General features: G+C 31.3%; 2 protein-coding genes across 4 annotated transcripts; one reads left to right on the top strand and one right to left on the bottom strand.

The window, feature by feature from the left end:
* Positions 1 to 768: 768 nt before the first annotated feature.
* On the bottom strand, positions 769 to 14,286 carry LOC137821162 (alpha-N-acetylglucosaminidase). Of its 3 annotated transcripts, none has more exons than XR_016515377.1 (19): positions 13,962 to 14,286; positions 13,758 to 13,836; positions 12,481 to 12,695; positions 12,268 to 12,389; positions 11,437 to 11,525; positions 11,060 to 11,154; positions 10,808 to 10,889; positions 9,930 to 10,036; positions 9,768 to 9,798; positions 8,015 to 8,132; positions 7,825 to 7,872; positions 7,337 to 7,445; positions 7,017 to 7,120; positions 6,142 to 6,451; positions 5,347 to 5,457; positions 2,908 to 3,134; positions 2,570 to 2,807; positions 2,410 to 2,488; positions 769 to 1,302 (listed from the first exon to the last, which is right to left on the bottom strand). XR_016515377.1 is itself a non-coding variant. In XM_068625630.2 (19 exons), the coding sequence occupies exons 1-19, from the start codon at positions 14,173 to 14,175 to the stop codon at positions 1,028 to 1,030; spliced, it is 2,442 nt and encodes an 813-aa protein (XP_068481731.1). In that variant the 5' UTR covers positions 14,176 to 14,283; the 3' UTR covers positions 769 to 1,027. The 3 variants fall into 3 exon arrangements, 2 of the variants coding, with proteins under 2 accessions (XP_068481731.1, XP_090150954.1); XM_068625630.2 differs by having other exon boundaries at positions 6,353 to 6,451; positions 13,962 to 14,283; XM_090294828.1 differs by lacking the exons at positions 10,808 to 10,889; positions 13,962 to 14,286 and having other exon boundaries at positions 6,353 to 6,451; positions 13,758 to 13,890.
* Positions 14,287 to 25,223: 10,937 nt separating this feature from the next.
* Positions 25,224 to 27,278, top strand: LOC137822814 (protein JINGUBANG). The gene is made up of 2 exons (XM_090295972.1): positions 25,224 to 25,293; positions 25,832 to 27,278. Exon 2 carries the CDS (start codon positions 25,842 to 25,844, stop codon positions 27,021 to 27,023), a length of 1,182 nt encoding a protein of 393 aa, XP_090152098.1. The 5' UTR covers positions 25,224 to 25,293; positions 25,832 to 25,841; the 3' UTR covers positions 27,024 to 27,278.
* Positions 27,279 to 27,634: the final 356 nt, after the last annotated feature.

Raw genomic sequence — 27,634 nt, 5'->3', positions numbered from 1 at the left:
GATGTCAGACAAGGTTTTCGTAAAACAGCTGGAAAAGGAACTGGCTAGATTGGATATTGAATTAAGGAACTCCACCCCAAATACCATCTTACTCAGGGAGAGAGAACTCCAGATTCAAAAGGTATATCTCAATTAATTAAAAGATAGTTTTGGAAAAACATTATTAAGTAATACAAAAATGGTTAAAATGTCCTTATAAGAAATAGCAACTCAATTAATTATAAAATATCTTAGTAAGTTAAATAATATAAAATAGTTAAAATTTGTTTACAATTAATTCATCAAACATTACTTTTCTCATAATTTAGTTATGAAAAAATATATACTTTAACACCTTTGAAAATAATACACCCACTTTATAACCCATTACAATAATATATTTCAAAATTTGAAGTTAAAAATAAATAAATAAATAAAATTAAAATATTATCATTTTGAGTTGTTAAGTGATTACATCTTATTTGATGAATGCCAAAATATCACCACCCGTCATGAAAGACTATTAAAAATATTACCACCCGTTATAATACAAAAATTGATTAGCACTATGATGGTAAAAAAATCATGCAATAACTTTTGTTAAGGATAAACGTGCAATTGATATGCTGATGTGCTTAATTAGATCTTCTAAAATTTAATTTATATAAAATAGAAGTACCTGAAAAGTATTTCAAATGTTAATTTAGAATCTAAAACTTGATTCAATAACATGACATCAACCTAATTATCAGGTTCAGAGTTTAAACAAATCCATCAATAAGACATGGCTGTCTTCAAAACTTCAAATCCATTGGTTATTCTCGAGACAATACAGCAATAACTGCCACACTTGCCTTATGTTTTGCAATTTGCACGAACTGGAAAACTATAGTTTCCTTAACACATTGACAAAGTAAATTCTAAAGAAATTTGGCAACGGATTATGGGAATTGAAAATGTGGAGATAAGGGAACCAGATGAACCAAATAGTCTTGGTTTCTTATAGGTGTATGTAAGAATAGTTTATTGAAATTTCAGTGATTTGTGTTCATCTCTGTACTTCTATAAGCTTTGTTTCAGTATTTGTGAGGTTCAGGTATTTGTTAAAGAGCCACCGAGAAGTGTTTAGAGCATCTCCCTTACTTTCCACTGGAAAAGTATTCCTACTCTTTTGCCATTCATTAGTAAGCTTTATCCACTCCCTTCTCCATTCAATTAGCTTGAAATCTTCACCTCTCTCTAAGCTTTCTCTTAAATATTTAAAATAAATAGCAGCTCTGGGGCCATAGTAATCATGCAGAAGCCCGCTCCAGTACTTGTTTCCTGAGTGAACAAGTTAAGTAACATTACTAAACATCACAGAGCTGTTAACTCATTCCTTTTCTCTGTTGGTTACCAAAGCAAAAGATAAACAAACCTGAACTTTATAAATCCTATCTGTAAGTGTAATCCTTTGTAGAAGTAATTATATGAAGACAAAAAAAATTATAAGTTCAAATAGTTCATGTATAAGTTAAAAATCAACTTTTGAATAAATAAATGACAATTCTATAAAATAAACTCACTTTAATTTAAGAAAGAGATTGTTCATGTTCTTTTTCTCTTACCTTGTACAATTTCTCAATTTCTAGGACATTTAAATACATTAAATTTGAATTGATAAAATTTTAAAATTGTTTTACTTTTTAAATGCTTTGTTTGATAAGCCAATTCAAATTTATTGAATTTTAATTTCCTTTAAAATTATTTAAATGTCAAACAATCTTAGTTAATGTTGGCTGAAAATTTTCTGTCAACATTTAAAAAAATTCAAACAAATTATTGGGTAAGAATAACATTCATTGATAATAATTATAAATATTGCCAGAAAAAATAATTATGTCAGATTTCAATCGAAAAATATTTAGTTCAAATATGTAAAAAGATATCCTCCCTATAAAATCTTAGTTAATATGGAACAAGAGATAATAATGATTTACAATAACAAAAATATTTCTAATAGCTTAAATAAAAAAAATCATTGTTATTAACATCAATAAAAAAATCCCTTGTTATGCTAACAATATGTCCATTTTAGTCACCTTCTCAAGCAAAATCAATTTGAGGAGAGAAAAAGAACACATAAATTTGAAAATATGAAAAATTTCAAATTTATAGGTGGAATTTGAAATTCTTTATTTTTAAGTAATTCAATTACTCAAATAATTCTAGAATTACAATTTTTGTTTTGAAATTTCTTACTCAAAACATATTTTGTTGTAAAGCATTTCAAATTCTCCATATAAATGAACTATCCTTTTAAAAATTTCCATCCAAACACATTGTTAAGTTTATTCAAAGATGGCATAATGTTGCTGCAGAAAAGGCTAACACATCCTCCCTAGTGAAACCAAGTTAAATATATAGCAAGTAATTAACTGTTATTCATACCATAGTCACGAAGCAGACTGGCTTCCTCCTTTGTGTTGTCAAACCACATGGTGATTTGCGTTCTAGCATTCCACTCAAACTATAAACATTTAGGTCACATCAATAGAAGAATAGAACAAGTGGATTTTCAATTTTTTGTGCCATTTAGACTAAATCAAACCTGTCTCTCCTGTTCTTCGTTCTGAGCTAGTTGTTTTGCACTTTCCAACCAAGGTCCCAGAAGAAACCCATCATGGCAAGCCAAGAGTGTGTCCAAATCTTCAACTAGGTCCAGAAATCTCTGGCTGAGAAGGGTCATTCCATGGACATCATGTGATTTATATGCCTCTATGACCTTAAAGAACAATTCATTTGCATATTTTGCCAAGACTTGTCTTGTCAGATCAACTAGGTCATACCTGGGTAAAGAATAAACATCATGGATCTGGATAATAAACCTCAGCTAAGGGCTGAAACAAGAGAAAGAATCCTAATACAACCCACTACTCTCTGTCTCACCTGTAAGTTTTACTTCTTGAAAGTTCATCTCCAATAGTTATAAATAACTCCAATGCATAAATTACTTCAGAAGTTGAATACCATAAATGTGGTCGATCAAATGGATCGGTTATTTCCTTGATAACTGTTCCTGAGGGCCTGTAATAGTGGTGAGACTGATCATACTGTACTGAAATTAAGGAAGGATCAACATCTGGGAATGCTACGATGACATCTCTGTTTTTGTCCTGTTCCCGTACACAAGAATATCTGGTCAAACTTTAATATGATCTATGCATGACTGTGTAGGACTAGAACTTATCATAAGTTGTACAATTAAGGTTGTCATTTATGAGCCAGTTGTTGGAATTATAAAAGAGCAAATAAACAAGCGAAAAATGTGACGTAGCATTTGTTTTCCTTCCTTATGAAGTGAACAAAAGACATTGTTCGGACACAATGACACTTATAATCAACAAAATGTGGGACACGGATGGATATATATATATATATATATATATATATATAATATAATATAATATAATATAATATAAATAAAAGATTTAAATTATTCATACAAAAATAGATCTAATTCATTAATTTAAAATTCAAAAAGTAAAAAGAGGAATAATTTAGTAAAAACATTCCGCCCACTTGTTGATCATTATCATTGAAGAGGACACCCTCTAACTCAAGTTCCTCTAAAGATAAATTTAAATAGAGAAGGAACAGCTCAAGAGTCGCGATGAAGAGAAAATGTAAACGAAAAATAGACGGATTGTTTGTGTAAAGGGAAAAATAGAAACTTACACAATAAGTTTCTGATTTTATAACTTCTAAAATGAAATAATCACTGTGTCTAACCTCATAACATTGTGTCAGAGAATGTTAGAGGAGAGGAGTGTTGAAGCCGAAAAAAAATTGTTAGAGAAAAATCCATCAGACCCTATCTATTTTGATTAAGTTCTATTAAATAATAAAGTATAAGACATGACTATGTTTTGTCTGTAAGATGCAAGTTTTACAATAGATCATGCAAGACACAGGTCCTTTGTCAGACAGAAGATACAACACATTTTCTCTTTGCTTTGTTTGATGAGCAAGTCTCATACGTCGATATGCATGCACACAGTGTTTCAAGCTAGCATTGTGCCTAATGAAAGTTTTATGAGCTTATTATGAGTTGCAGAGATGTTCTCATCTTCATGTCTACCAAGATCTCACAAACCCGAGTTAATATCAAAGATTTCTTGAAAGATGTGTGATAACACTTGATTTGTTCATGTTTTTATGGGGCTATTATATTTCCTCAGCATTTTTATCTTTCTTATTTTTTATATTTAGTGTAGATTTGTATTTTCTGTAGTAAATAAGAGATGTAACAAATCTTGTATAAAAACTGTATTTTCAGCTTGTATAGATTGTCTGATCAATCGATTCAATGATGATAACTATTTGAGTTGATATTTGTTGCAGTAGATTCCTGAACTTTGGAGCTTTAATGAAGATAATTGGACCATGAAGATTGGAAGTGTTGAACTAAAAGGAACAAATCTGCCGAAGCTGCTAAACAGAGGAAGCATTAGACGGTCTAAGAGGTGGAAGACAGTCTAGTGTAAGATTTCTATGTAATACAGATTTTCTTGGGCCCACTTTGGTGTAGTTGCTTAGGCCAATCCATTCAGGTTTTAGACAGGATTGTGTTCAAATAATACTTGGGTTGTTTTAGCTGAGTGGTTGAGGTCCAAATAATACTTGTTTTTTCACAGCATTAGTTTGCTTAGTGAAACTCAATTAGATGATTGGGAACCGGATGTAATATGTTGTTTACAGACGAACCAGTATAAAAATACCTTGCCTAAATCTTTCTCATCTCTTGTCTTCTTAAATTGCTTGTTATTAATCTTTATCAAAATTAAGAAGGAGAGTCTTGCCAAAGGACAAGTTTTGAAAAGAATTTTTGACAATGTCTGTCACACTTAAAGGTGCGTCAGATGATCTTCATCAAGTGATATCCTTAAGAAAGCTATACTATAAAGTCTGTTACTTATCAAACGAAGCTTTACGAAAAAGTTTCAAAATGTTTTGAAACACAATTGAACCCTCTCTTATTGTGTTTTGACCTATTTCACAAAAATGATATTAAATTTGATACTTTAGTCAAGTGTCTGAAACGTATTACACAAGTGTCATACATGTATCAATGTCTAACACGTATTAGACACGGGGACACCTCATTTAAGAGCCGTGCTTCATATAATGACAAACTGAAATGCAACACCATTGTTTTTGGTTAACCTATGTACATCATAAAAGGAAGAATGCATAAAGGGGAAGACAATATATGAAGATCGGTAGAAGTTGGAACAATCACTTAGAATGTCTTCTATTCCAAGATTAACTGGAAGAAAATATTAATCCAAGGGAGGTTATAATTATAAGTTTTGATCAAGTACTTACATAGGCTCCATCTGTGCAATTGTAAATGGTGTGATACAACACATTCCATCCCTCTTGTATTAAAGGAAGTGACTTCCCATATCGTCTAGTTGAATACATGTCAACCCATGCCTGAAAAAGAAACGATCATCACGTATTTCAATCTAAAAGCATTACCAAGTTCGTGAACACTGAAGATAGATATGAAATAAAAGAAGCTTTTTTCTATGTACCAGATGCATGGTTATAGGGAACAAAAGTAGATAGTTAATAATGGAAAAGAAAACATTTATAATATTGTAAACACAGAAGTCATATAATGCTTGTTTATTAGTATTTATTTATTGTCCCTCAACATCTTATAAAACAAATAGAAGAAAGTATGGCTTCAGTGGAAGGTGTGCAGTGTTTACAACTTCAGATATTAACAGAAGAGACCAAACACACTAGTAAAGGAGAAATGACAGAAATATGGTAAGCTAAATGGGTTCCTACCATTGTTGTATCAGAGCTCTAATGAACAACACATACATATAAGCATACTATACTGCTAGAACCAAATACCCCTATCACGTATGTCAAATAAAATTACCAAAAGGAATTGGACAAATATTGCCAAAGGAATATACTACATTTCTATATTGTTTCCTTGGTTACGCAGATTTTACTCATGGTTAAGGAAAAGATATAGCTATAGATCAAAATTATCTGCAACATGGGGTTCATAAATATTATGTTGTTCTGTAAACATGGAATTGCAGCATGGGAGGGGAGATAGAAGACAAGTTGGAATTACATATGAAGTCCAAAAATTACCTAGTAGAGGTGGATAATGAAATTGGTTTGGGAAAAAGTGTCTCCAGAATGAAACTTGGCAAACAATAAAAGTACATTTCACATTCAACAGAACTGGTCACCCACATTATGGGGAGTTCCTCAGGTTACATGGGATACTCCTAGCAGAATATAGGAAAACCATGAGTAAAATAAAGGCAACCTCTTTGCACCAAAGATTCTCTCATTTTACCTTAACATCAATTTTCTTTTGCTGAAATGCCATTTCAGACATCAAATCATAGACAATGGGATTCTGTTCAATACCTTCCATAGACATTCCAACTCCAACCTTCATTAAATCAAATAGGTAATGATAAGTATAAAAAGTTATCAGCAGAGTGACTTGTGAAAATAATTATAACATGTAATGCCTTGTTCAAATTCTGATGGGAGTTGGAAAGATAAGAGATGGAGAAGATATTTCTCATGCAGACTAAATTGAACGAGAAATGATTCAAATGACACTTTTCAACTCAAACCAAGTCTGAACAGTAAATTACACAGTAGATAGTAGATCTCAAAGAGATTATATTTGTGCATAGATACACCAACTTCAAAGTTCGAAAACGTAACACTAATTTTAAATGAAAAAGCTTAATTTTTTTTTCAAAATATGCTAAGAGTTTAGTGTTTATTACTTAGACTAAATTGAAAGATAAATAGAAATTGGTTTTTTTATTTTATATAAAATCGTAATCATATATACTACACCAAATTAATTTAACATTTTATTGTTGAGAAATATTCATATTAGTTATTGTTTTCTTTATCAATTTATCATCACTTCATTCATATAATTCACTAGTGAGAAACTAAATATAAAATTGAGTTGCCAATAAAAATGAATAACTTGCCATTGTTGAGTTAATACTTGTGCGTGCATCAATTGGCCCAGATGCTATCGCGTCTAATATCCCATACATCTCAATGTTTCCTGCAAAATTGTGCAGCATACACCTGTCATGCATAACACACCAAGTCAGTAATAAGAACATTACATAAATTTATTTATATATCAAATCAATAAGCAAATAAATATATCTATCTATCAAATAAATGGATTTCAAAGTTTTAATATCCTCATGCATAGTTATAGACAAAAGTTAGAACATGCCACAGTCAGAAATGACATTATTATTTTTATTTATAAATATAAAATGGAAAATGACTTTCCAGATGTAGGGAACTCCATAAAACTGTTCTGAGGTAACCCAAATGGGTTTTACTTCAGCAAATAGGTCAAGAACCACCAGCTTTCCAAGAGGAACAGAATGTAAAAGGGCCTGAAAACAAGAATCATATATGAATCCTAATTAAGTTAGAAGAATCAACCAGCGTGAACACGTAAATTCTAGAAAGCATTTATACTGACCAACAAATACATTTGTCCACATATATCTATGGATTATTCAGGCCGTTGTCTTATACAGGCACAGATGGAATGGAAGAAAAAGGAAAGTAGTTATAGTCTCTATGCATAATGGGGATTCAAGCAAATTTTAGTTGAGAAAACGAAGATAATTAAAATTCTTGCAAACGAAAAAAATAAACTAAGTCGGAAAAAATAGTTTGCATAGACAGATCTAGGACAGCTTTGTTTGTTTTAAGACTTGCAGTGAACACAAGCAATACAGTTCAGAGGTCAAATATTATGAATATAACCTTCATTTGAGGAGGTCTCCAAAAGGGATCATATGAAAACAGCCACCCCTGTATAAAAGAAGTAGGATCCATTAAAGAGTGTGATGGATGCATAAGTCTACTTGCATGAAAATCTAAGCTTATAAAAGTTAGCACTTAGCTGCATCAAATCAAGGCTAAACAATAACAAAAAAAAACTAATTTCTATTACCTGCATCAGCCAAACAGCGTCATCATCACCACTCTGCATTCCTTTAAAAGTTGCTGCACCTAATGATGAAATGTACTCTGGATCATCAATTGGTGGGGTGTTCTCGTCAAAAGTATCACTGTGATTAGTCCAAAATACTTTGTTAATGAATGAGGGTTTTCTTTATGAACAGCTTATAGTAAGATGGTGCATATGCATATAAATCACAATTCAAATACACTGGTAATTTTTAACTGACTAAATAGATATTTTAATGATAAAATCATGTCTTTAGAATTCTGTGTATTGAATCTGATTGTCTTCAACAAAAATATAAAAATAAACTTTTCCTGTAAAAAGTGTAAATAAGTTCCAAAAGTTGTTAATTGTGAGGGTTATAGTAATCGCATGGCCTCCTAGTAAAACTCAACCATTTAATGGTAAGAGTTTACATATTTCAAAATGTCATGTAAAAACCAACTAGCTATTCAAACATAACTTGATAGCATATTTATAATTATATTACACATTCTAACATTTATCAATGACAACTTCAGTTTGACATTTATCACAAACCCTCTTTTTCGAGATCTAAGTGTCTCCCAATTCCTTTGCAAATTCCCACACAAAGAATGACCCTCCTCTCAATCCCTTTGTCTATTTAGACACATCTTCAACTACTTGACCACTAACTGGACAATACCCAAACTGATTGATATGATCCTAAAAAGGAGACGAAATGTATTTTTGACTGTTACAATTTGAGTTTTAAAAATAATTGTTCGAAAATAGGAATAACTTGTTTTAGCTTGTTTTTCATATGGCCTTAGTGTTTATATAAGGAGCTAAGGGCCCTCATGTAATTCAACTTAGTTCATAATGTGAATTCATTGGAGAATTCTTCTCTTAGGTGGGCATATCCTAAGTGGTTTTCTTTTTCCTTCATTTAACTTATCCTTGGTGATACTCATTAGCTTATTCTTGGTGGTGCTTGAAGGTTGTCATCATTGCTTATCCTTTGTGGTGCTCTTTAGCTTATCATTGGTGGTGCTTTGGAGTGATTCAAAGTTCGAGAAGTATAGAGTGTTTTCTTTTCTCTACTTGTCTTGGGTTGAAACTCCTTATTTTGTGAGTTAGGTGACAAGTGGCTATTTTCCATAATGGAGTTGAATGACACAAGTTTTTTCCTAAATTTTAGCATTCTTGAGCTAGGTCACAAGTGACGAATCATTTCTTGTTTATATCATGGAGTTTGAGTGACGCAAGGAGTTCTACAATTCCTAGCATGTTCTTGAAGGTATTTTCTTGTAGTACTTTAATTTCATAGCTTCTGCAACACAAATCAAGATCACATTATTCAAGATTTTCTTCTAAGATTTATTCAAGAGACAAGGCTTGAGTTAGTTGGTCCGCAATCAACATAAACCCCTCAACTAACAGACCTGTCATATATCAATGCAAGAACTTGAGAATCAAGAACAGGGAAGTTCTGATAGCCATATGGTAGGATATAAGCTTGAAACTTCATGATATGCATAATTATCTAATAAGGATGCTACATAGACCTATGTTAGATCACTTAACTAATACCATTGCATGCCAGGAAGGACACATGCACAATATGTCAAGCTAAAAGAATGATGTTTCATAAATATTCCTTGTACCAAAATAAGCAATTGGAGCAAACATTTCAGCAATAAAAAGTTAATATACATATATATATATATATATATATATATATATATATTAAAATGTCAAGTAAAGAAAAAATTACCAGTTATATATGTGGCCGGTTCTTCCATACTCTGGGTGAAAAGAGAATCAAATATCACAAACAATTAAATTTGTATCTGGATATTTATTACAAAACAATTTTCCTTAACATTTTACTGTGCCAACAACTCTGCCCACAGTAAAAAATAAGCATTTAGACCACCTTGTAGTTGTTTCTCGATGAATGCTTTCCCAATCTCAATGAACAAAGGATCAGTTGCGTCAAGAAGATAGGTGCAGCACCATTTTAGGTCATTCTTTACAGAAAACCTATGGCACAACGAAAAAAGGTCAATAAATCTGAATGATTGATGCTTATGGATGTAGATATGATAGAAAATTAGATACAGTTGCAGGCTAAGATGACATTTTGTTATGCTTTATCATTAGCTCTAGGCCATGACATCTTTGTTATCACTTCAGGGTTCAGGCTTCATAAAAGTTCTTGAGTTTAATGTTCTAGATTAAGTTGCACGTATATATGTGATTGTGTGCCTCATTCTACAAAGCTCGGTTCCCTGTTTTTCTTCAGTTTGTTTACTGAGATTGGGGGTTGTTCAACATCACATTTGTGCTGCACTTTGCATCAACTATGGTTGCTGTACAAGACCGGGTATCAACAATATTGGGTAAAGAAAAATCATAGTCTGCTAGGATTTTAATACATTCATGATTCGTCTAAGCGATGGACAGTGAGTGTTAAAGCAATAGATATCTTTAATATTAGGCATTACCATTACCAACCTAGGAAAGTTGTCTATTATTTAGGGTGAAAGATGATATTTTTACATTTTGTAGGTTGGTTAATGTGCACAGGTGATAAACATACATTTTATCTGATTTTCATATTTTTTTGCAAAAGGACCTTTCCAGGGCCTTTTCCATGACACTTATCAACTTCCCAATATTCTTACAGAAATATCCTAATTCTATACTGAGAATTGAAAACATTGTCACTTAAATTCTTAGACCAGTGTGATTATTTCATAAATAGACTAATTACATTCAAGTTTAACTCAACACATACATAGTTGTACTCACCAATTTCCTAAGCGTGTTATTTTTGCTGATGGAAATATATATTTCAGCGCAGCAGGGACATTTCCAGAAAAAGCTGGCAGCACTGAAAATTAATTTTTCAGTATTTATAAATTTTACTTCCAGAGAAGAACTTAAACCAAAAGAACAATATTAATTTTCAATCCAGGGACATTCTGTGGTATGCATAAAGATCGACAATAATTTATTTCTGTTAGGTGGAGGAGTCAATAATAATAATGAGCTAATGGGTACCTGGTGTCATTCCAAGTTCATACATTCTGGCGAGAATTTTCTTCTGTAAGATTAATTGTTTATCAAACCAGCTCTGTGGCAGTGGTCCACCCCATCTGGAATTGCAATATCACTCAAAATAGTTACACATTTCAGTAAAACTATGACATCCTGATCCAGGAAAAATGACAATGAAAGTCAAGGCATAGAGAAAGGTTTTGCCAAAACCCTCAAACTTGAGAATTTTGCAATGAAACTGAAAGGTTTAAGCAATTACATATGCTTTATTCTAGTTTAACCTAAATTATTCCAATATTGAAAATTCACTTATCAACATTAAGCTACAAACATGTGAATTATTAAAGTGGAACAATAGGCTCGTGAATCCTTCTACTCACCCATGTAAATTCCCCATGCGTGACCATGCAAGAAATGCCGGACCTCCAAAGAAATCATCCAAATCAGACATGCTCATGTTAAATTTCTCCTGGAGGTTAAATATAAAGTCAGTTAGCTATCTAAGCAATACTTCAGGGATGATATGATAATTTCAATAAACAAATTACATAATTAAGGCCTAAATCAAGGTGTTCGTCTATATTTCATCATTAGCATCAAATGGTCAAAGAAGCTGACATCAATTTAGATGAAAAAGGTGATTATTTAGTCTTTTTTATGAGTTATGGCATCATTTTTAGTCCCTAAAAGTGTGTGCTTCAGTACAACGCCAATCCATCAAGCCCCTTCCTTCTAAGTTTCATGCATTGGAAAGTGGGATTCTCCTTCTAAAAGGCAGTGAACGAATTTACAAACACGATCTAAGCGTTTGGATTAAAGTTTGCAAACTAAGATTTGAATGAACTTTATATTGCAAACTGAATTTTCAAAAACAACCTTGACTGACATTATGTTGTTTTCACTAGAAACTTGGTTTCAAGTCAAATATAGGAGAAAACAAACTTTTGAGGGAAACCAAACACATTACTAAACTAAGTTTACTGGACAAAAACATAAGTTGAACAAGGCCAAACGGCAAACCAACCACAGCATATTGATCAACATTTTTAAAAATGGTAATTTCCATTTTTCAAAAACTAATGAAAGCAACCTCAAATCCTTAATGGCATATAACTCTGGTTTTTTCAAACTATAAACAATCCTTACAAAGACGCTAGAATGCGAAACCCATACAACGAACTGGTTTTAATGCAAATTGGTAAGAAAGCGACCTGGAACACTTTCTGCCAGATAGCCTCTTGTCCCGTAAACGCAAGCGGCAAGTTGACACCTTGCAGAGCCATCCAGTCAATTTCCTTTTCCCATCTTTCCCAGTCCCACCAAGCGAAGGAATCTTCCACACCCAGATAAAGAAATAACATGAGACCACATGAAAACGAAACAAAATCCTGTGACATCAAATTCCACACAAAGAAGTAGCTTACAGCTAGAAGTAACTGCATTTTGGTAATAGCTCCACGGAATAGGCCTCTGAACAGAGATCCCTGCGGAGTGGGGAATGCGCGGGAGAAAGCCCACATTGGGTAGGGAAAATAGCTGCGAGCCACCGGTTTTGTCCCATGATATGTGTGAACCGCACCAATGCTTCAGATACCAGTGCAGACCCGACACTATGTCCACTCCAGTTGTGCCTTCAATCCTATTTGGGGATTCAAAATCATCACAACAAGTTCCACTCCATCACTGTTAGCAGAAAAGCATTGCTGTTTTCAACGTTCTCTCGGAAAAATTCACGTTCACCACTCTTGAGAGAATAAATATTTTCAATCTAAATAAAAATCAATTGAAATTGAAATTATCTCTAATTTTCCAATTTTTTTCTCTGACAACAATTTTAATAATTTCATTTTTTGAGAAGACTATTTTATTAAGTATTAAGACTCGACCTTTTTAGTATAAAGACTTAGTTAAAAATTCGGTTGAAATTAAAAATTCTTCCCTTTAGTTATATTTTTATTTCAGTTTATTTTTTAAATTTTAAAGATTTTATTTTAATCTTTCACAGTGTACCTATTAAATCAACTTCATTTTTCTATTTGTTTTTCATTAACAGTGTCAAATCATAGTCATGATATGCGTCTTTGTGATGGACACCACTCACAATTTATCACACATTTTCACATTTGATAAATTTAATACAATAAATTGATAAAATTATTAATTTAATTTAATAAAATTATTTTGAATGATCAAAATTAAACTTTTTAAAGTGTGGGAACTAAACTAAAACAAACAAAATAAAAATAATTAGCCACATTTCTTTATTTCTCTAATTATCGAATACCTTTAGACACCAAGTATATTAGTCTATATTAATAAAATCTATATATGGATCTAAAGAAAGCATTTTCATATACATATTTTCTAACTTCAAAATAAAATCTATATATATAGTTTCTTAACTATATTTTTTCCATCTATATAATGCATAAGAAATTTTCATATTTTACTAATTTTTTGAAAAGTTAAAAAAAAAATAAAAAATAGTACTTTAAAAGAGAAAAGAGAATTAAGTTATGATTGTCCAGTGAGTAAGTTAGGCTATCTAACTACATGACCCATGTTTGCTCACAAGACATGGCGCCACCGATGATTTCAGACAACATAATAATTTGAAGTGTTCAAAAGAACAATGTAACACACAAAATTGTTCCAACCGACACCCTTGCTCACTTTGTTAAGAAAAACACAATAAACATACAGAATTTGAGGATCCCCTGGTGTCGCGAAAGAAGGATGGTTTTTGATAACGAAGCAATATTCACCACCGCATTGCTTCTGTTAATAACAAAACAGTAGAAAAAATAAATCAATAACTACTTCGGTTCGGTTAAGAATCAACGATAAGCTACAGCAGCAAGAAAATAATAGATATATATATATATATAATATAATATATTTTCCTTGGAGACGATCCGAAATTGGAAGCTAGAGGACTGAGAAGGCAACAAACGGAGGAGGACGCCGCGTGCGGCGGCTTCCTGGACGGAAGGAGGAGCCCTTTCGCGGTCTTGGATCTCAATAAGGCGGGAAATGGCGTTGACGCCGGTGGCTGCTGTGGATGAAGAAGGGATGGAGAAAATGAAGATGAGAAAAATGGCGGGAAATGGAAGGTTCATGATGGACTTGTGGGATTGAGAAGTGGTAACAGAGAAAGAAGAAAAGAAGAGACTCTGTACGGTGGAAGGAACTTCTTCCGTAACAGACAAGTTTTTAGTGTTTTTTTTTTTTTTAAGGCCGGCCTACACAGAAGTAGCTCATGTTTTGCCATGAAACGACAAGTTTTACGGTGGCAATTTTGTTTAGATAAGGATGCTTTTTTATTTTTATTGATTAAAATATTTAAATTTGAGTGAAGCAATGATAGAGCCCAAAAGATAATTAGGCTTGCATTTTCATTGATTGACATTTATTGAAAACATAACAAAATTTTAAACAATGATAAACAAATATTGAAAAAGTTAGAAAAGTGTTTAATAATTTTGACTACAAATAAAAATGTTAAAAAATTGTCATTAGTGCTCTTCTTCTTTGTGTCTTTTCCTTTTATCCCATTTTGGAGGTATGTAATAAAATAGTAATGTACATAAATTTGTGAGTTTAAATTTGGAATTGAAGGAGAGTGGTTGATTAGTCCAAGTCAGGGTTTTATCCCAACAACCTTAATGCAATAACGACTAATATAAAAAAAATCACAGGTGCTAAAAACTGAGTTTAGTCTATGACACGAAGTATCTTTTTAATTTAATATCCAAATACCAACATCCAATCATTATCAAGCTTAAGCGACAAAACATTAATTTCTAATTTTAAATAGGGTTTTATATTTAATTCCATCGGAAAAAAAAATAAAGGAGTTGGTTCACTCGGTTCTCTTTGTTGGTTTGTGCAGTGGTAGCGTTGGTGAATGAGGCCAGTGCTGGACTGTTTCTTCCTGCATAACAAATGTCCTTTTGCACCCTATCATTTTTGAAGAATATTGTTTTACTCTTTTTAAAACTGATTTTCGAATTTTTTTTCTATAATATTTTTTGAACATATTTTCCGAAACACATTTTATTAATTCAAAATATTATGAAAAAGATATTTTGAAATGATTTTTTATATTCTTTATTCTGAAAACACTTTTTCCTTATAGAACTTCTATTTCATAAATAATTTTTTTCTTACAGAACCCCTATTTCAGAATCACCCAAAACTGTGAAAGGATAATTTTAGTATTTCAAAAAAAATGTAAAGGTGCAGAAAGAAAAATGTAGAGGTGCTGGGAGAAACTCCCTTAATTCTACTACTACTTTTACCGTGAGCTTTGTAACGCGCTTTGCGAGGGATTCCTTTTTGCACCCCTTTAGTTTCTTCATCATGTAGTCTAAAAAAAAATAAAAGTGAATTTAAAACCTAATTGTATTTCATTTTCTCAGTTTTTTTCTTTCAATCGAGACTTTATATTACCTGCACTCTCTTTTGTTGTGTCTATGTTACCTCTATTACTGTTATCATTATTAATGTTGTTGTCATCGATTATCGTCATTAACTATATTGTCATTTCTGATGTGAAAGGTGTAAGATTTTCATTGATGATTTTGTTTTCAAGTTTTGCACACACTATGAATGACTTGATTTAGGATTTTTTTGAATTGTAGAATCCAAAAGTACTTCTAGATTTTGTAATCCAAAAATGTTTTTCGTTTAGTTAGCTTTCTATCATAATCCAAAACTTTTTTTTCATAACAAATTATACTCTTCATCAATATGCATCAATGAATATTTATTAATCATAAATAACAAAGTCATACAAAAATATTTATTACTTATTGTATTTCTTAAATGCATAACCTTATTTATCCAAGTCTTTCTAAACTTTTTCTTATATGGAATCAGTTATATGCATTGAAATATTCAATCAATAATGGTCATGACAAATAAACAACTTCAAAATGTTTGACACACATCACAAATGCATCACAATCCATTACACATCTCCATGCATCCATAATCACTTTCCAACTTTGCATAGAATTCATTAACATTTTACATTTACCTTAACATTTATACTGATGTAAAATCAACATAGAAGGTTTGAAGTTTTAGGAAAAACTATTAATTGCATTTATGTAAGGGAAGACATCTGCACTAAAAAATAACCTTATAAGTATTTCTAGAGCCTAAATAAAGTTGTTTTCTCGTTCACTTGGTAACATCACAAAAGTCACAAAGAAAACCAACCTTGTATACATATATGAACAATCTCAAGTAAAGACAACCTATATTTTATTGGTTTTGTATAAGTTCTCCATCAACAATAAAATTCTTAATGCATTCATTAATTTCATTGAATTAAGGTGTATTAAAAAAAACATTTGTAACAATTTGTGAGGGCTTATAAAACTTATTCTAGTGAATATATATGTCACACCTTAACAACATCATTAACCAATGCATTTCAGTTCTCCATCCTTTTTATAATTCATATATGCATACCTGACATTGTACACTTGCTTTAAAGTAGTTGTCCCATTGTCCCCATTGTTCTCCTCCAAAGTAAGTAAAATTTTGGTCTACTTCACTAAAATTTTAGTCATATCAACCACCATGGCATGCTCATTAGATTTTAATATTTCAGCATAAGAATAACCTACTAATATATTAGTCATCTCATGATTATGATTCTCAGATGTTACCTTCACAATCGACCATCCTCCATTGTGTACTAATTTACCCTACAATTTAAATGGATAGTCACATTTCCTTTTTCTAGTTGTAGTGAGTTCTAACTTTTTTGGTGTCTCCTATATTTATCACATTTTTCACATCCTAATAACACATATGTCTTTATTCCTTATTATCCATTTGTTGTATCAAACCTCAATAACACAATTACAAATTCACGTTTAAATGTTACTCCACATATCCATTCAAGTAAGTCAACTCGTGTTCCAAATACCTGCAAAAATATATTATAACATAATTATATGTCCCTTGTCACATTTTTTACACAAATATTAGCATATTTTACTTATTTAGTCCATTATAAAAGTTTCAACTCAATCCTCTTCAACCAATTTATCTTTTGATGGTTCAAGTTTCATAATATTAGACATTTCATTCATGTTGAAGTAAAATATCTACTTCATTTGATATTTTGCTCAAAAAATTGGATTACATCTCTGTACAAAACAATCAACCATGAAATAGTGAAAATGATTATCACAAAGGAATTAACACTTTAATATTGTGTTGCAACTAAACGTATTTAAGTATGAAAAAAGAGACAAATACAACACAAATTTGACTTTTGGATTATGTGTAATTTGAAAGTCAAATTTGTGTTTTGGATTACCAAATTTGGAGTGCAAATTTGAATTTTGGGTTTTGTGATCCAAAAGTCAATGTTGACTTCCAGAATGCAACTTTGACTTTCAAACTATACGATTTGGAAGTTCAAATTGTAGTTAAGATTACACAATCTAGATCATTAATTTGGTGTTAATAATTGACTTCCAGATTGTGTAATTTGAAATACATTTTTTGACTCTTGTATTCAAAATTGTTAATCCAAAGTACTTTTTTACAAGTTATGGATTACACAATCCAAAAACAATCACTTCTCGCTTACATAATACATAATCCAGATAACTTATGGATTGCACAATCTGAGGAGTTTTTGGATTACATAATCCAGAAAGAACTCCAAACTAGAAACCAAAAACCAAAGATGTAAAACTCAAACAACTATCCACCTTTAAGCTTAACAATCTTCACTTCAAGCTTCATTAGTTAAATCAAATGACATATTTGCTAGCATAATAAATTTAAGATAATAATATGAAAATGTACCAAATTGTTATAATGTAAACAACTCAGTCATTGGGTAGTCAAAAGGAAAGGGACCAAGTTGAGATTCCAAAAGCGCTTTGTCAAATATGTATAGGGTCGAATTGTAGAAAGACGTTGAAGCATTTGAAATCAAAACATGACATCTTTTTCAAAATTAATTGCAGTGAATTCACTCTCTCAACATCAGGCATATTGTGAGAGTTAAAGATTTTTTCTACTTAAATATCCACTCTTGCACCAATTATTATCTATCAAAATGTGAAAATCCTAGCGATATGTCCTTAACATGTAAAGCAACACATAATTGATTCACCCTCAAAGAGTCACCATGGAAATAAGATTGTAATTGCACTAGTAAAGTTAGGGATTGTTGGAACTGATTCATTCGAGTGTTGCTTAATATGAACACATCACAATCACGGAGTTCCAGTATATCCATTAATTTGCAGAGTTCATTGGAATGACCATGTACTTCAACCTGTAATTCCTTCAAATGTGCTCTCAGTCATGATATCAATGAAAGCACCAATAATACAAATATCATTGAAAACAAAATAAACTAGAAATATATTTGATAAAATTGGTATGAAAAGTAAAATATGACTGTTTACAAGTATGCTATAAACATAAATGAATACCAATATACTAGAGTCTCAATCCAGTACAAGAAAAAAGAAAATAATAATATTACCAACCATGACACAATCAAGATGACCTTCATGATAAAAAAAACTTGATTCAATAACATATAAGATTCAAAATAAAAAGATACATGAGGAAAATAAAAAAAGAATAATGAAAAGATACATGGGGAAAAGAAAAGATGAATAGAGAAATTTTTAAATAGAAACATATCATACCAGTAAAAAAAATTAGAGTACATATTGTCCTTGAGAATACATTTTCCTCTTATGACACATGTTTTTCCTTCGCTCCTTTCTTTACTGATCACATGTCATGTGGTTAGGGTGGGCAAAAAATCTAGTTTTGTCAAATTGCTCTATTTTTGCACTGCTCTAATCCATTAAAAATCTATTTATTTAAATCCAGTTTTTAGTTTGATCCACGTTTTATTATATTATTAGATCATATCTCCATTTTGTTTATAAAGATCTTAAAAATTGGAAAATCAAGATTTCCATTCTAAAATATTGGAAGTAGTTATCTTTAATTTTTTTTAGTTTTATTAAATAATAATTTTATTATATTTTCTTAATATTTATATAAAATTCAATTTTTTTTACATATTATTATATTAATATTATGTTAATTTTTTTAAGAAAACATAAATTTTGATTTAAAATACAATTTATTTATTTTTATAAAAATATGAATTTAGATTTAAAATTCAGTCCAAATATTTGAATTTAAATATCTAAATTATTTTTATAAAAAATATGAATTAGATTATAAATTTAGATTTGGATTTGGATTGAAGTTGAATTGGATTACCAAAATTCAATGAATGACCACCTTACATGTGGTCTTGTGGTATAACTAATTTTCCCTCGATATTGAGCTTAACATTTCTTATGCTCTCATTTTTCTTGCAAGTTACATAATTAATAAAAAATAATAATATAAATGTTGTATGGGGGTGTTTGGGGAATCCACAACCACCCTCTTTTTTGGGAGTAAAAATATTCCGTAGATGGATGATGCACTGAAAAAACAGAAATTGTGTATGCTCTCAATGATTAATCCACTAAGAAGTTAGAATGCACCATGTGACTTTCGAAAGTAAAATGACAGTGATAAAACTAGCAAGTGAAACCACAACCTACATGTTCAACTATTATACCAGAAAACACACGGACCATCTTTCTCGTGACCAACATAATGGTTAAGCATTCCCTAAAGATGAAGTCCAGCTACATGCAATTCACAAGATCACATGACAAAAGAATTGAATGTTTCTTTGTTTGTTCACCAAGACAAAAACCATAAAAGATGACACTAAATTCAGGCACTTCAACTGATATTGCTAGTTAAATTCCAAGAATAACATTAAGATCAACCTCAATATTATTACAGGCCTGTGCTGATCCTATCTTCCAAGTGCCATAAATTGTAACCTACTTAGACAGATGTGTCTAATGGTTGTTGTTTGATAGTATGGAAAAGTAGGGAATCACTTTTTTGACAGTGAAATCTACTATATCTCTATTTGGTTTATATATGCATATAATATATGAATATAGGTAAAGGTTTTCTTTGGGTATCACTGTATTGTGGAAGGTAAGATTGGCTTTGTCCATGGTTGCCAAAGAAATGGGCTATCTAGAATCTACACGCATGAGGACAAAATTGTTCTGAGATTGCTGCTATTTAATATAGTGATGTCAGAAAAATTTATAGTGATTCAACCATTGATGGGAAGTATTTAATGATATTTAGGCACCCAATACTTTAATAATCTATATTAGTAACGCTTATTCTAATATCAAGTTTTTCGTGTCTAAATATGTTAGGTCATGCTTTAGTACTATGGATATGGACCATGAATACACTTAAAAGTTTAAATGTACCAAACAAACAATGATTCGAATCTTTAAAAAATTCTGAATTAGAGACAAGCCTGTTAGGAAGATCTGCAAGTATATAGCAACACATGAACATTTACAAATATCCCACACTTTGAATCCTTCAATTTCCTTTGACTACCAAAGTGCATGTCAGTGTCCATGTCTGTTCTCCAACTTATAAATCTAATTAAAGATAATAAGATTCAATACCAAAAAGTCAGTAGCGCAATATTTTTGACCAAAAGCACAAGAATTAGTTTGAACAAAAATGTAATATAAGAAATGAAAGCTTAAATATACCTAAATATATGTATGAAGATGACTCATTCATTACCAACTATACCTACATTTATTTAACCAATAACAAAAGAAAAAAATGTTACATATCCCTTATTCATATTGTTGGAAATGATTTTATAAAACTCAACAAATATTTCTTTACATTAATGAAATTTAGAGTAATGTGACAAGTATATAACCAAAAATAAGGAGTTTGAAATACTTGAAATTGAAAGATTGAAATATTTGAGGGACCTATGACATAGAATAAAGATATAAGGAAAGCAGAAGACGTTTTATAACAGGTGTTGTTGGCAACTCTTACTAAAATAAAACAAGTCTTGAAAAATCACAGTTCTCATTGATCAATTGTATTATAATCAAAGCGGAGGTTGATAACATCTTTTATTTATTTGGTTGAGTTTCAAATTTAATTTGAATTATTACGAATATTAAAAATGTAACCAATTTGGGAAAGAATTGTAGGCTCAACATTAATGATTGTGGGATAGTTACATTTTACCAATTATTGGATTAATTTTGGGACAGTTACACTTCTTCTAATCATTGACTTTTACGTTGTTATATATTTACTTGTAATTTTTTAAAATACAAAAAGGCTATATGTAGTATCCAACCAAGGCAAATAAATGGGCAAATTTTGATGATAAGAAAACAGACTCAGTTTTTATAGCTAATTCTTTATGGGTTTTTTTCATCCAAAAAAAATTGAGATTTATCAAGGTTTTTCATCTGTCTTTGTGTGTGCAATCTTCAATACATATCTTCCATCGTTAGAAGTGTGATGTCATATTATTTCGTTTTCTTATATTCAATAATTCTGACTCCTTAATTCTCATATAATTTTCTGATTTTTATTTAATTTTCAACAATTCTGACTCTTTGTGTATGAAATTAAATGTTTAGGTTTTATTTATTTTTATTTCATTTATGAGAAGTTGCAACGTTATTTTCTAGATGTCTTAATCCTAACAAACAAGATGAATATTATCATTTGGTATGCATGAGCTTCATTTCCTCAATGAAATTATCAAACATTTTGTTGCCCACCTCCCCCCTACTAATATCTGCTATTTCACGTGACCACCTTATCTTATTAAATCACCATACACATCATACATTACTAGATATTATTAAATAAAAATTATTTTTTTTAAAAAAATAATTAATTACTATATTAATTAAATTAAATATTATTTAAAAAATAAAAAAAATTATTACGATTTAAATTAATTTTCATTAATAATAAATAATTTTAAAATTGATATTTAATTGGTTGTCAAGATTTTAGCTACCAACCTGAAAAAATTTAATTAATTGATAGCAAAAATATTGATAGTTGATTATATATCAATTTAAAAATAATTTAAAAATTATTTATGAATAACATAAATTAATTTAAATATTAATAATTTTACAATATTACCTAATTTAGAAATATAATAATTAATGTTTTTTAAATTTTTATTTAATTATTATTTTATGTTGTATCTCACTATAAGAAAATCATGAAATAGAAACTAATTTTAGAGACAAAAAATAATTAGTTTCTATATTGACTAAATTAGAAACCATTTTAGGGATTAAATAATGTTTTGGTTTCTAAATTAGTTTCTATTATTGCTAAATGGTTTCTAAATTGGTATTTAATTAGCAATAAAGATTTTTGCTACCAAATTTATAAACTAAATAATTGGTAGTTAAAACCTTGGTAGCTAATTAGATACCATTTTAGAAACTATTTAACAATAATAGAAACTAATTTAGAAACTTTTTTTTTTGAAACTAATTTAGAAACTTTTTTTTTTAGTTTTTAAAATGATTTCTAATTTAGTTTATTTTGATCACTTGATGATTTTCTTGTGATAATTTTCTTGTAGTGTCTATTTTAAATGACTCTACCAACAACTCTTGATTTTCTTCTAGTGTCTATTTCAAATTGCTCTCCCAACAACTCTTTCATTGGAGCTTTCCCCAACATACTATGTAGAGCTTGCCACTTAAACAAATTGACTTCCTCCTCAACATGCACCCACTTCTCATTACATTCTTCCTTATGCAATTAAGAGACACATCCATTCATGATATCATTTTAAGATATCATGTTTCAAAAATATTTTTTGTAAATTTTAATACAAAATAACCAATTTCAATGCCCCCATATGAAAAGAAAAAATGTTATTTTTTTAAAAAAAAACTTTTTACTTCTTCCAACCTTAATTCAAACATTCATAGATACTTTATTTAAAATAGTTTATTTATTTTCTGAAAATAAAACCTTTGCTTCTTGAACTCTTCCCCTCTACAGTTCATTAAAACCTCTGTGAGCCTTATCTTCTTATAGAGAAAAAAAATCATATCATCACATCCAACACTTACTTTAGAATCTATTGGCATGACTAGCACTATATAGTGAATGATCAAATGTTTGGCAAAAATGAGTTCATATAGAGTGAGGTTCAACTATATCATCATTTTCATTCTTGTATGGTCCATCTCCCCTCCGCATTGTCGTTTGTAATCAAGCACGCTGCCACAAGTATGACCCTACATCAGTAATTCATGTCTGTAATAAGTTATGCTAAATCACTCTTACAGTTTCCTCAGTTAGAAGAAACGTAACATGTCAGATGCAAAATCGATCATAATGTGTAAATGGCATGGTAGAACATATTGAAGTGTATAAATGATTTGGACATGTCAACTGATATTGAGATTTCGATTTGGAACTATTCTGATATATAGGACTATAGGGGCATGAAGAAGATGTAAATTGAAAATTCTTTGGATGGTCCAAATTGAATATGAAATGGGTAAGAAACAAACTAGTGTTCAGGTAGATATGAGTCCAGAAAACTCAATAAAAGCAAATATTGGAACAGCTGGGGTCCACTCAGTCATATCACTTAGAAGTACGTTTTAGTTATTAGGACATGATAGTACGTTAGTGAAGCACATTTGTAAAGCATGAAGGCTTTTAGATGAACACAAGCAGAGTGGATGCTTCTTTTACTTTTTGATTCTGCTCTTTGCATAGTATGAGTGCTTAATTGGTTAATCCAACTACTACAAATGGTGAATGCAAGAGTCACTTTCTTCGACTCCTAGGTTATCTAAATAATTTGTCTCAACCATTCCTAAGAAAATAAAATAAGATGATTTAACATATCAAAGAATAAATTCAATCTTTCATTTATTATTTATTTAATTTCCTTAATTTGTTTAACCTTAAAATATGCGTTGAGAAGAAGCTAGTATCTTCATGGTGCTATTTGTGGTAGTTGAATATAAAAAGAATAGAGCAAGTTACCGAGGCAACTACACCTAGTAGAAACTCAATCATAAAAATAACTAGGAACAAGCTCATTAAAAAAAATGTAGCATTCATCTTTTAAGTGAAAGTTTTATGTATGAAGATATGACTCTCTACCGAAATGTAGCCTTAGGCATCCAAAAAAGAGAGGGATTTGAATTGTCCACCACCACTGGTGCAGCCACTAGACCCTAATGCCTATGTTGTATTTTTGCACTTTATGCGACAACCATACTTCATTCCCTAATAAGCTACATCACTAAGTCAAGTCCTCTGGATAATGCTAGGTAATGTCCTCTTCCAACTGTGAAAAGCCATCTAAGATATTGCTACAGTAGTAAAATTAGCATATCCATGAAATCAACTCTTCATTGTAAAAAGTAATAACAACTTGCACACTGCTTTTAAATGTGAGATATTTGTATTCTTTTATGGCCCTTAGATAACTTGCATTCAAAAACAATTGATGACAAGTCTCTATCAATGACCTAAACCTTCAATTATTTATCTATTTACTTTGTATACATCACTTAATTACAAATTCTGTGTCCCTCATTTGTCTTTCTTTTATTCAAAGTGACTGATCCTAGTAATTATTTACCAGATTGTTCTCACCAGCATCAGCTGCTCCTAAAACACTGACATGACACTCAGTTAGTGGGTAACAGCCATCTGATGCTGCTGCATCATACTTTGTTTACTAGGTTTTAGGAAGAATTGATTAAAAACCGTGACCTTTGAATTGAATCACTTCATAATACTTTTGTCATTTATGTATACTTGCTTCTGAAATCTAATTATTCTAAGAAGAATCCTTAGATTAGTTAATTCTTTCATGGTGCGTTTTCTTGCAAGTGGCATGAACCAAATTTGTGAGATAATGGAAGTAGACGAGGATATAAGTTGCGCTCAACTTGGTACGGATTTCTGTCAAACTCAACTTTAGAAAGGTCGAATGGGAAATAGATCCCAGCTTAATTTGATTAAGAATTAATTAATTGCCATGATTACCCTTTCAATTAGGATGCGTAAATCAGTTCAAATCACACCTCAATTTAATTCAGGTCTAATCTTGCTCCTTACATGTCCCCTGCAGACCCCACAGGAGCAGCATAACTATAAATAACTAGCTACTAATTATTCTCTGCCCTCCACGTCTATATATATATATGTGTGTGTTTTTTTTATCAGCATATATGTGTGTTTGGTTTCATACTGGGACGTCTACAATGGTGATGGAATACGAGTTAACTTAATTTTAGGTAAAACTTTATAATTCTATTGCTGTTGTGTTGAATCATAAAGTGAGTTTAGAATTCATTTTGAACTGAAATAATTTTAACTAGTTTATATTACAAAAGCTTATATTTAATGTATGTAGATACGAAGTATTAGGTTACATGAGACAGAAAGATACAGAAGAAAGAATCATAAAAGTGTCAAATAGGTATTTACATAATTGATGTATTCGTGTATCATTATTAAAATAACAATTGAAATCCACCTTTTTTTTCTATTAGTTTTACTTTACAATTTTTTTAATAATTTTTTTCTTCCTTTTTTCTTCTTTATTAATTGTCATATAAAAGTATTAATAACATTTATTCCGCACTAGTTTTATAAAAATAAATTATTAAAACCTATTATATTTGTTCTATTAAAGGTATCACTTTCACTCTTAACCTTTTTTGTTCTTATTTTCTCTCGTCTTCTATGGTGTAGATTTATGATGACTATATATAATAATATATGATTTCGCTTTCTGCCACACCATTTTCACACTCACTCATCTTACCTTAGCATGTGAATCATGGAATACCCTCCATCATATAGCGTCTCTTCCTCTTCAAACTCCTCCCACCATCAACAAGGCTCAACATCTCTCTCTTCACAACGCAGCCTTATCTCAGTTCCATCCCTCAACTCTTCCACCACCGCCACTACCACCTTCCACCACTGCCTCACAACGCTCAAGGGCCACACCTCCTACATCTCCTCCCTCACCCTCTCCGGCAAATTCCTTTACACAGGCTCCTCCGACAGAGAAATCAGGTCCTGGAATCGTACCCCTCTCATCTCTCACCCTCAAAGCACCGTTCTCGCCGGAAACGGCGCCGTTAAGTCCTTAATAATCCAATCCAACAAACTCTTCAGCGCCCACCAAGACCACAAAATCCGCGTCTGGAAAATCAGCAGCAGCAACAAAAGTAACCAGGAACATGATGAGGACCATGAAAAATGCACGCACGTGGCCACACTCCCCACCCTCGGAGACCGCGCCTCGAAGGTTCTGATCCCGAAGAACCATGTCCAAATCCGAAGGCACAAGAAGTGCACGTGGGTTCATCACGTGGACACTGTGTCCGCGCTCGCACTGTCGAAAGACGGGACCTTGCTGTACTCCGTTTCGTGGGACAGAAGCATAAAAATCTGGAGAACCAAGGACTTTGCATGTCTGGAGTCTGTCACCAACGCACACGACGACGCCATAAACGCCATCGCAGTTTCTTACGATGGACTTGTGATCACGGGATCAGCAGACAAGAGAATCAAGGTGTGGAGGAAGGAAGAAGGGGAAAAAAGACACAGGCTGGTGGAGACTTTGGAGAAGCACAACTCTGGGGTGAATGCGTTGGCTCTGAGCAATGACGAGAGCCATTTGTATTCGGGTGCATGCGATAGATCTGTTTTAGTTTGGGAGAAAAAGGGAGGGAGAATGGGGTTGGTGGGTGCGTTGAGGGGCCACACGAAATCCATTTTGTGTTTGGCTGTTGTTGCTGATTTGGTTTGTAGCGGCTCTGCTGATAAAACGATTAGAATTTGGCGACGCCTTCATGCACAATATTCTTGTTTAGCTGTTTTAGAAGGACACGGTGGTTCAATCAAGTGCTTAACTGCAGTGCTTGACCACTGTAACCCATCTTTTCTACTCTACAGTGCCGCTTTGGACTGCGACATTAAGGTTTGGCAGATTTCAGTTCCTTCTATCTGAATCATAGGACCCATGATCATGTTCCTTCTGGTTTTGCCAAGGGCAATTTAGCCTTTTTCTTCACCCTAATATTTTTTTCTTCTTCATTATATCATATTTTATTGAGGTGGCCATTGTTCGGCCAACAATACTTTTATATCTGTCTCAGTTTTGACTTCGTAGTAAACTATCACTATGATTGTGAAATGATGTAATTAAGTTGTCTAATGTGTTAAGCAAATATTACTATATATCAATTTCGGTTATACCCTAAAACACCACAAATTATCAACTGCCATCACATTTTTATTATCTCTACTAACTTACATAGTTTTTTGTTTACACATATCTTACACTCTTTATATTTTTATTCTTAATATATTTTCATTTTTTTCTTTATCTCAAACTTTAAATAAGTAACTAATTTATATATTAATTTTATCATTTAATCTCGTGCTTTTCACTTCCCTTTTTAGTCAACTATTTTGATACTTCTCATTATTTGACTCTTCAAATCTTCCCTTATTGTTTTCCACTCATACTACACTTCTTCCCTGTCTTTTGTTTTTCTCTCCTTTACATCCAATAATTCCTTACTAATTTTATTAATATTAAATATTATAAATATATAT

This window comes from Phaseolus vulgaris, chromosome 9 (genome assembly GCF_051622355.1).
Source record: "Phaseolus vulgaris cultivar YP4 chromosome 9, ASM5162235v1, whole genome shotgun sequence".
NCBI lineage: Eukaryota > Viridiplantae > Streptophyta > Magnoliopsida > Fabales > Fabaceae > Phaseolus > Phaseolus vulgaris.
This window is presented reverse-complemented; position numbering and strand designations above follow the sequence as displayed.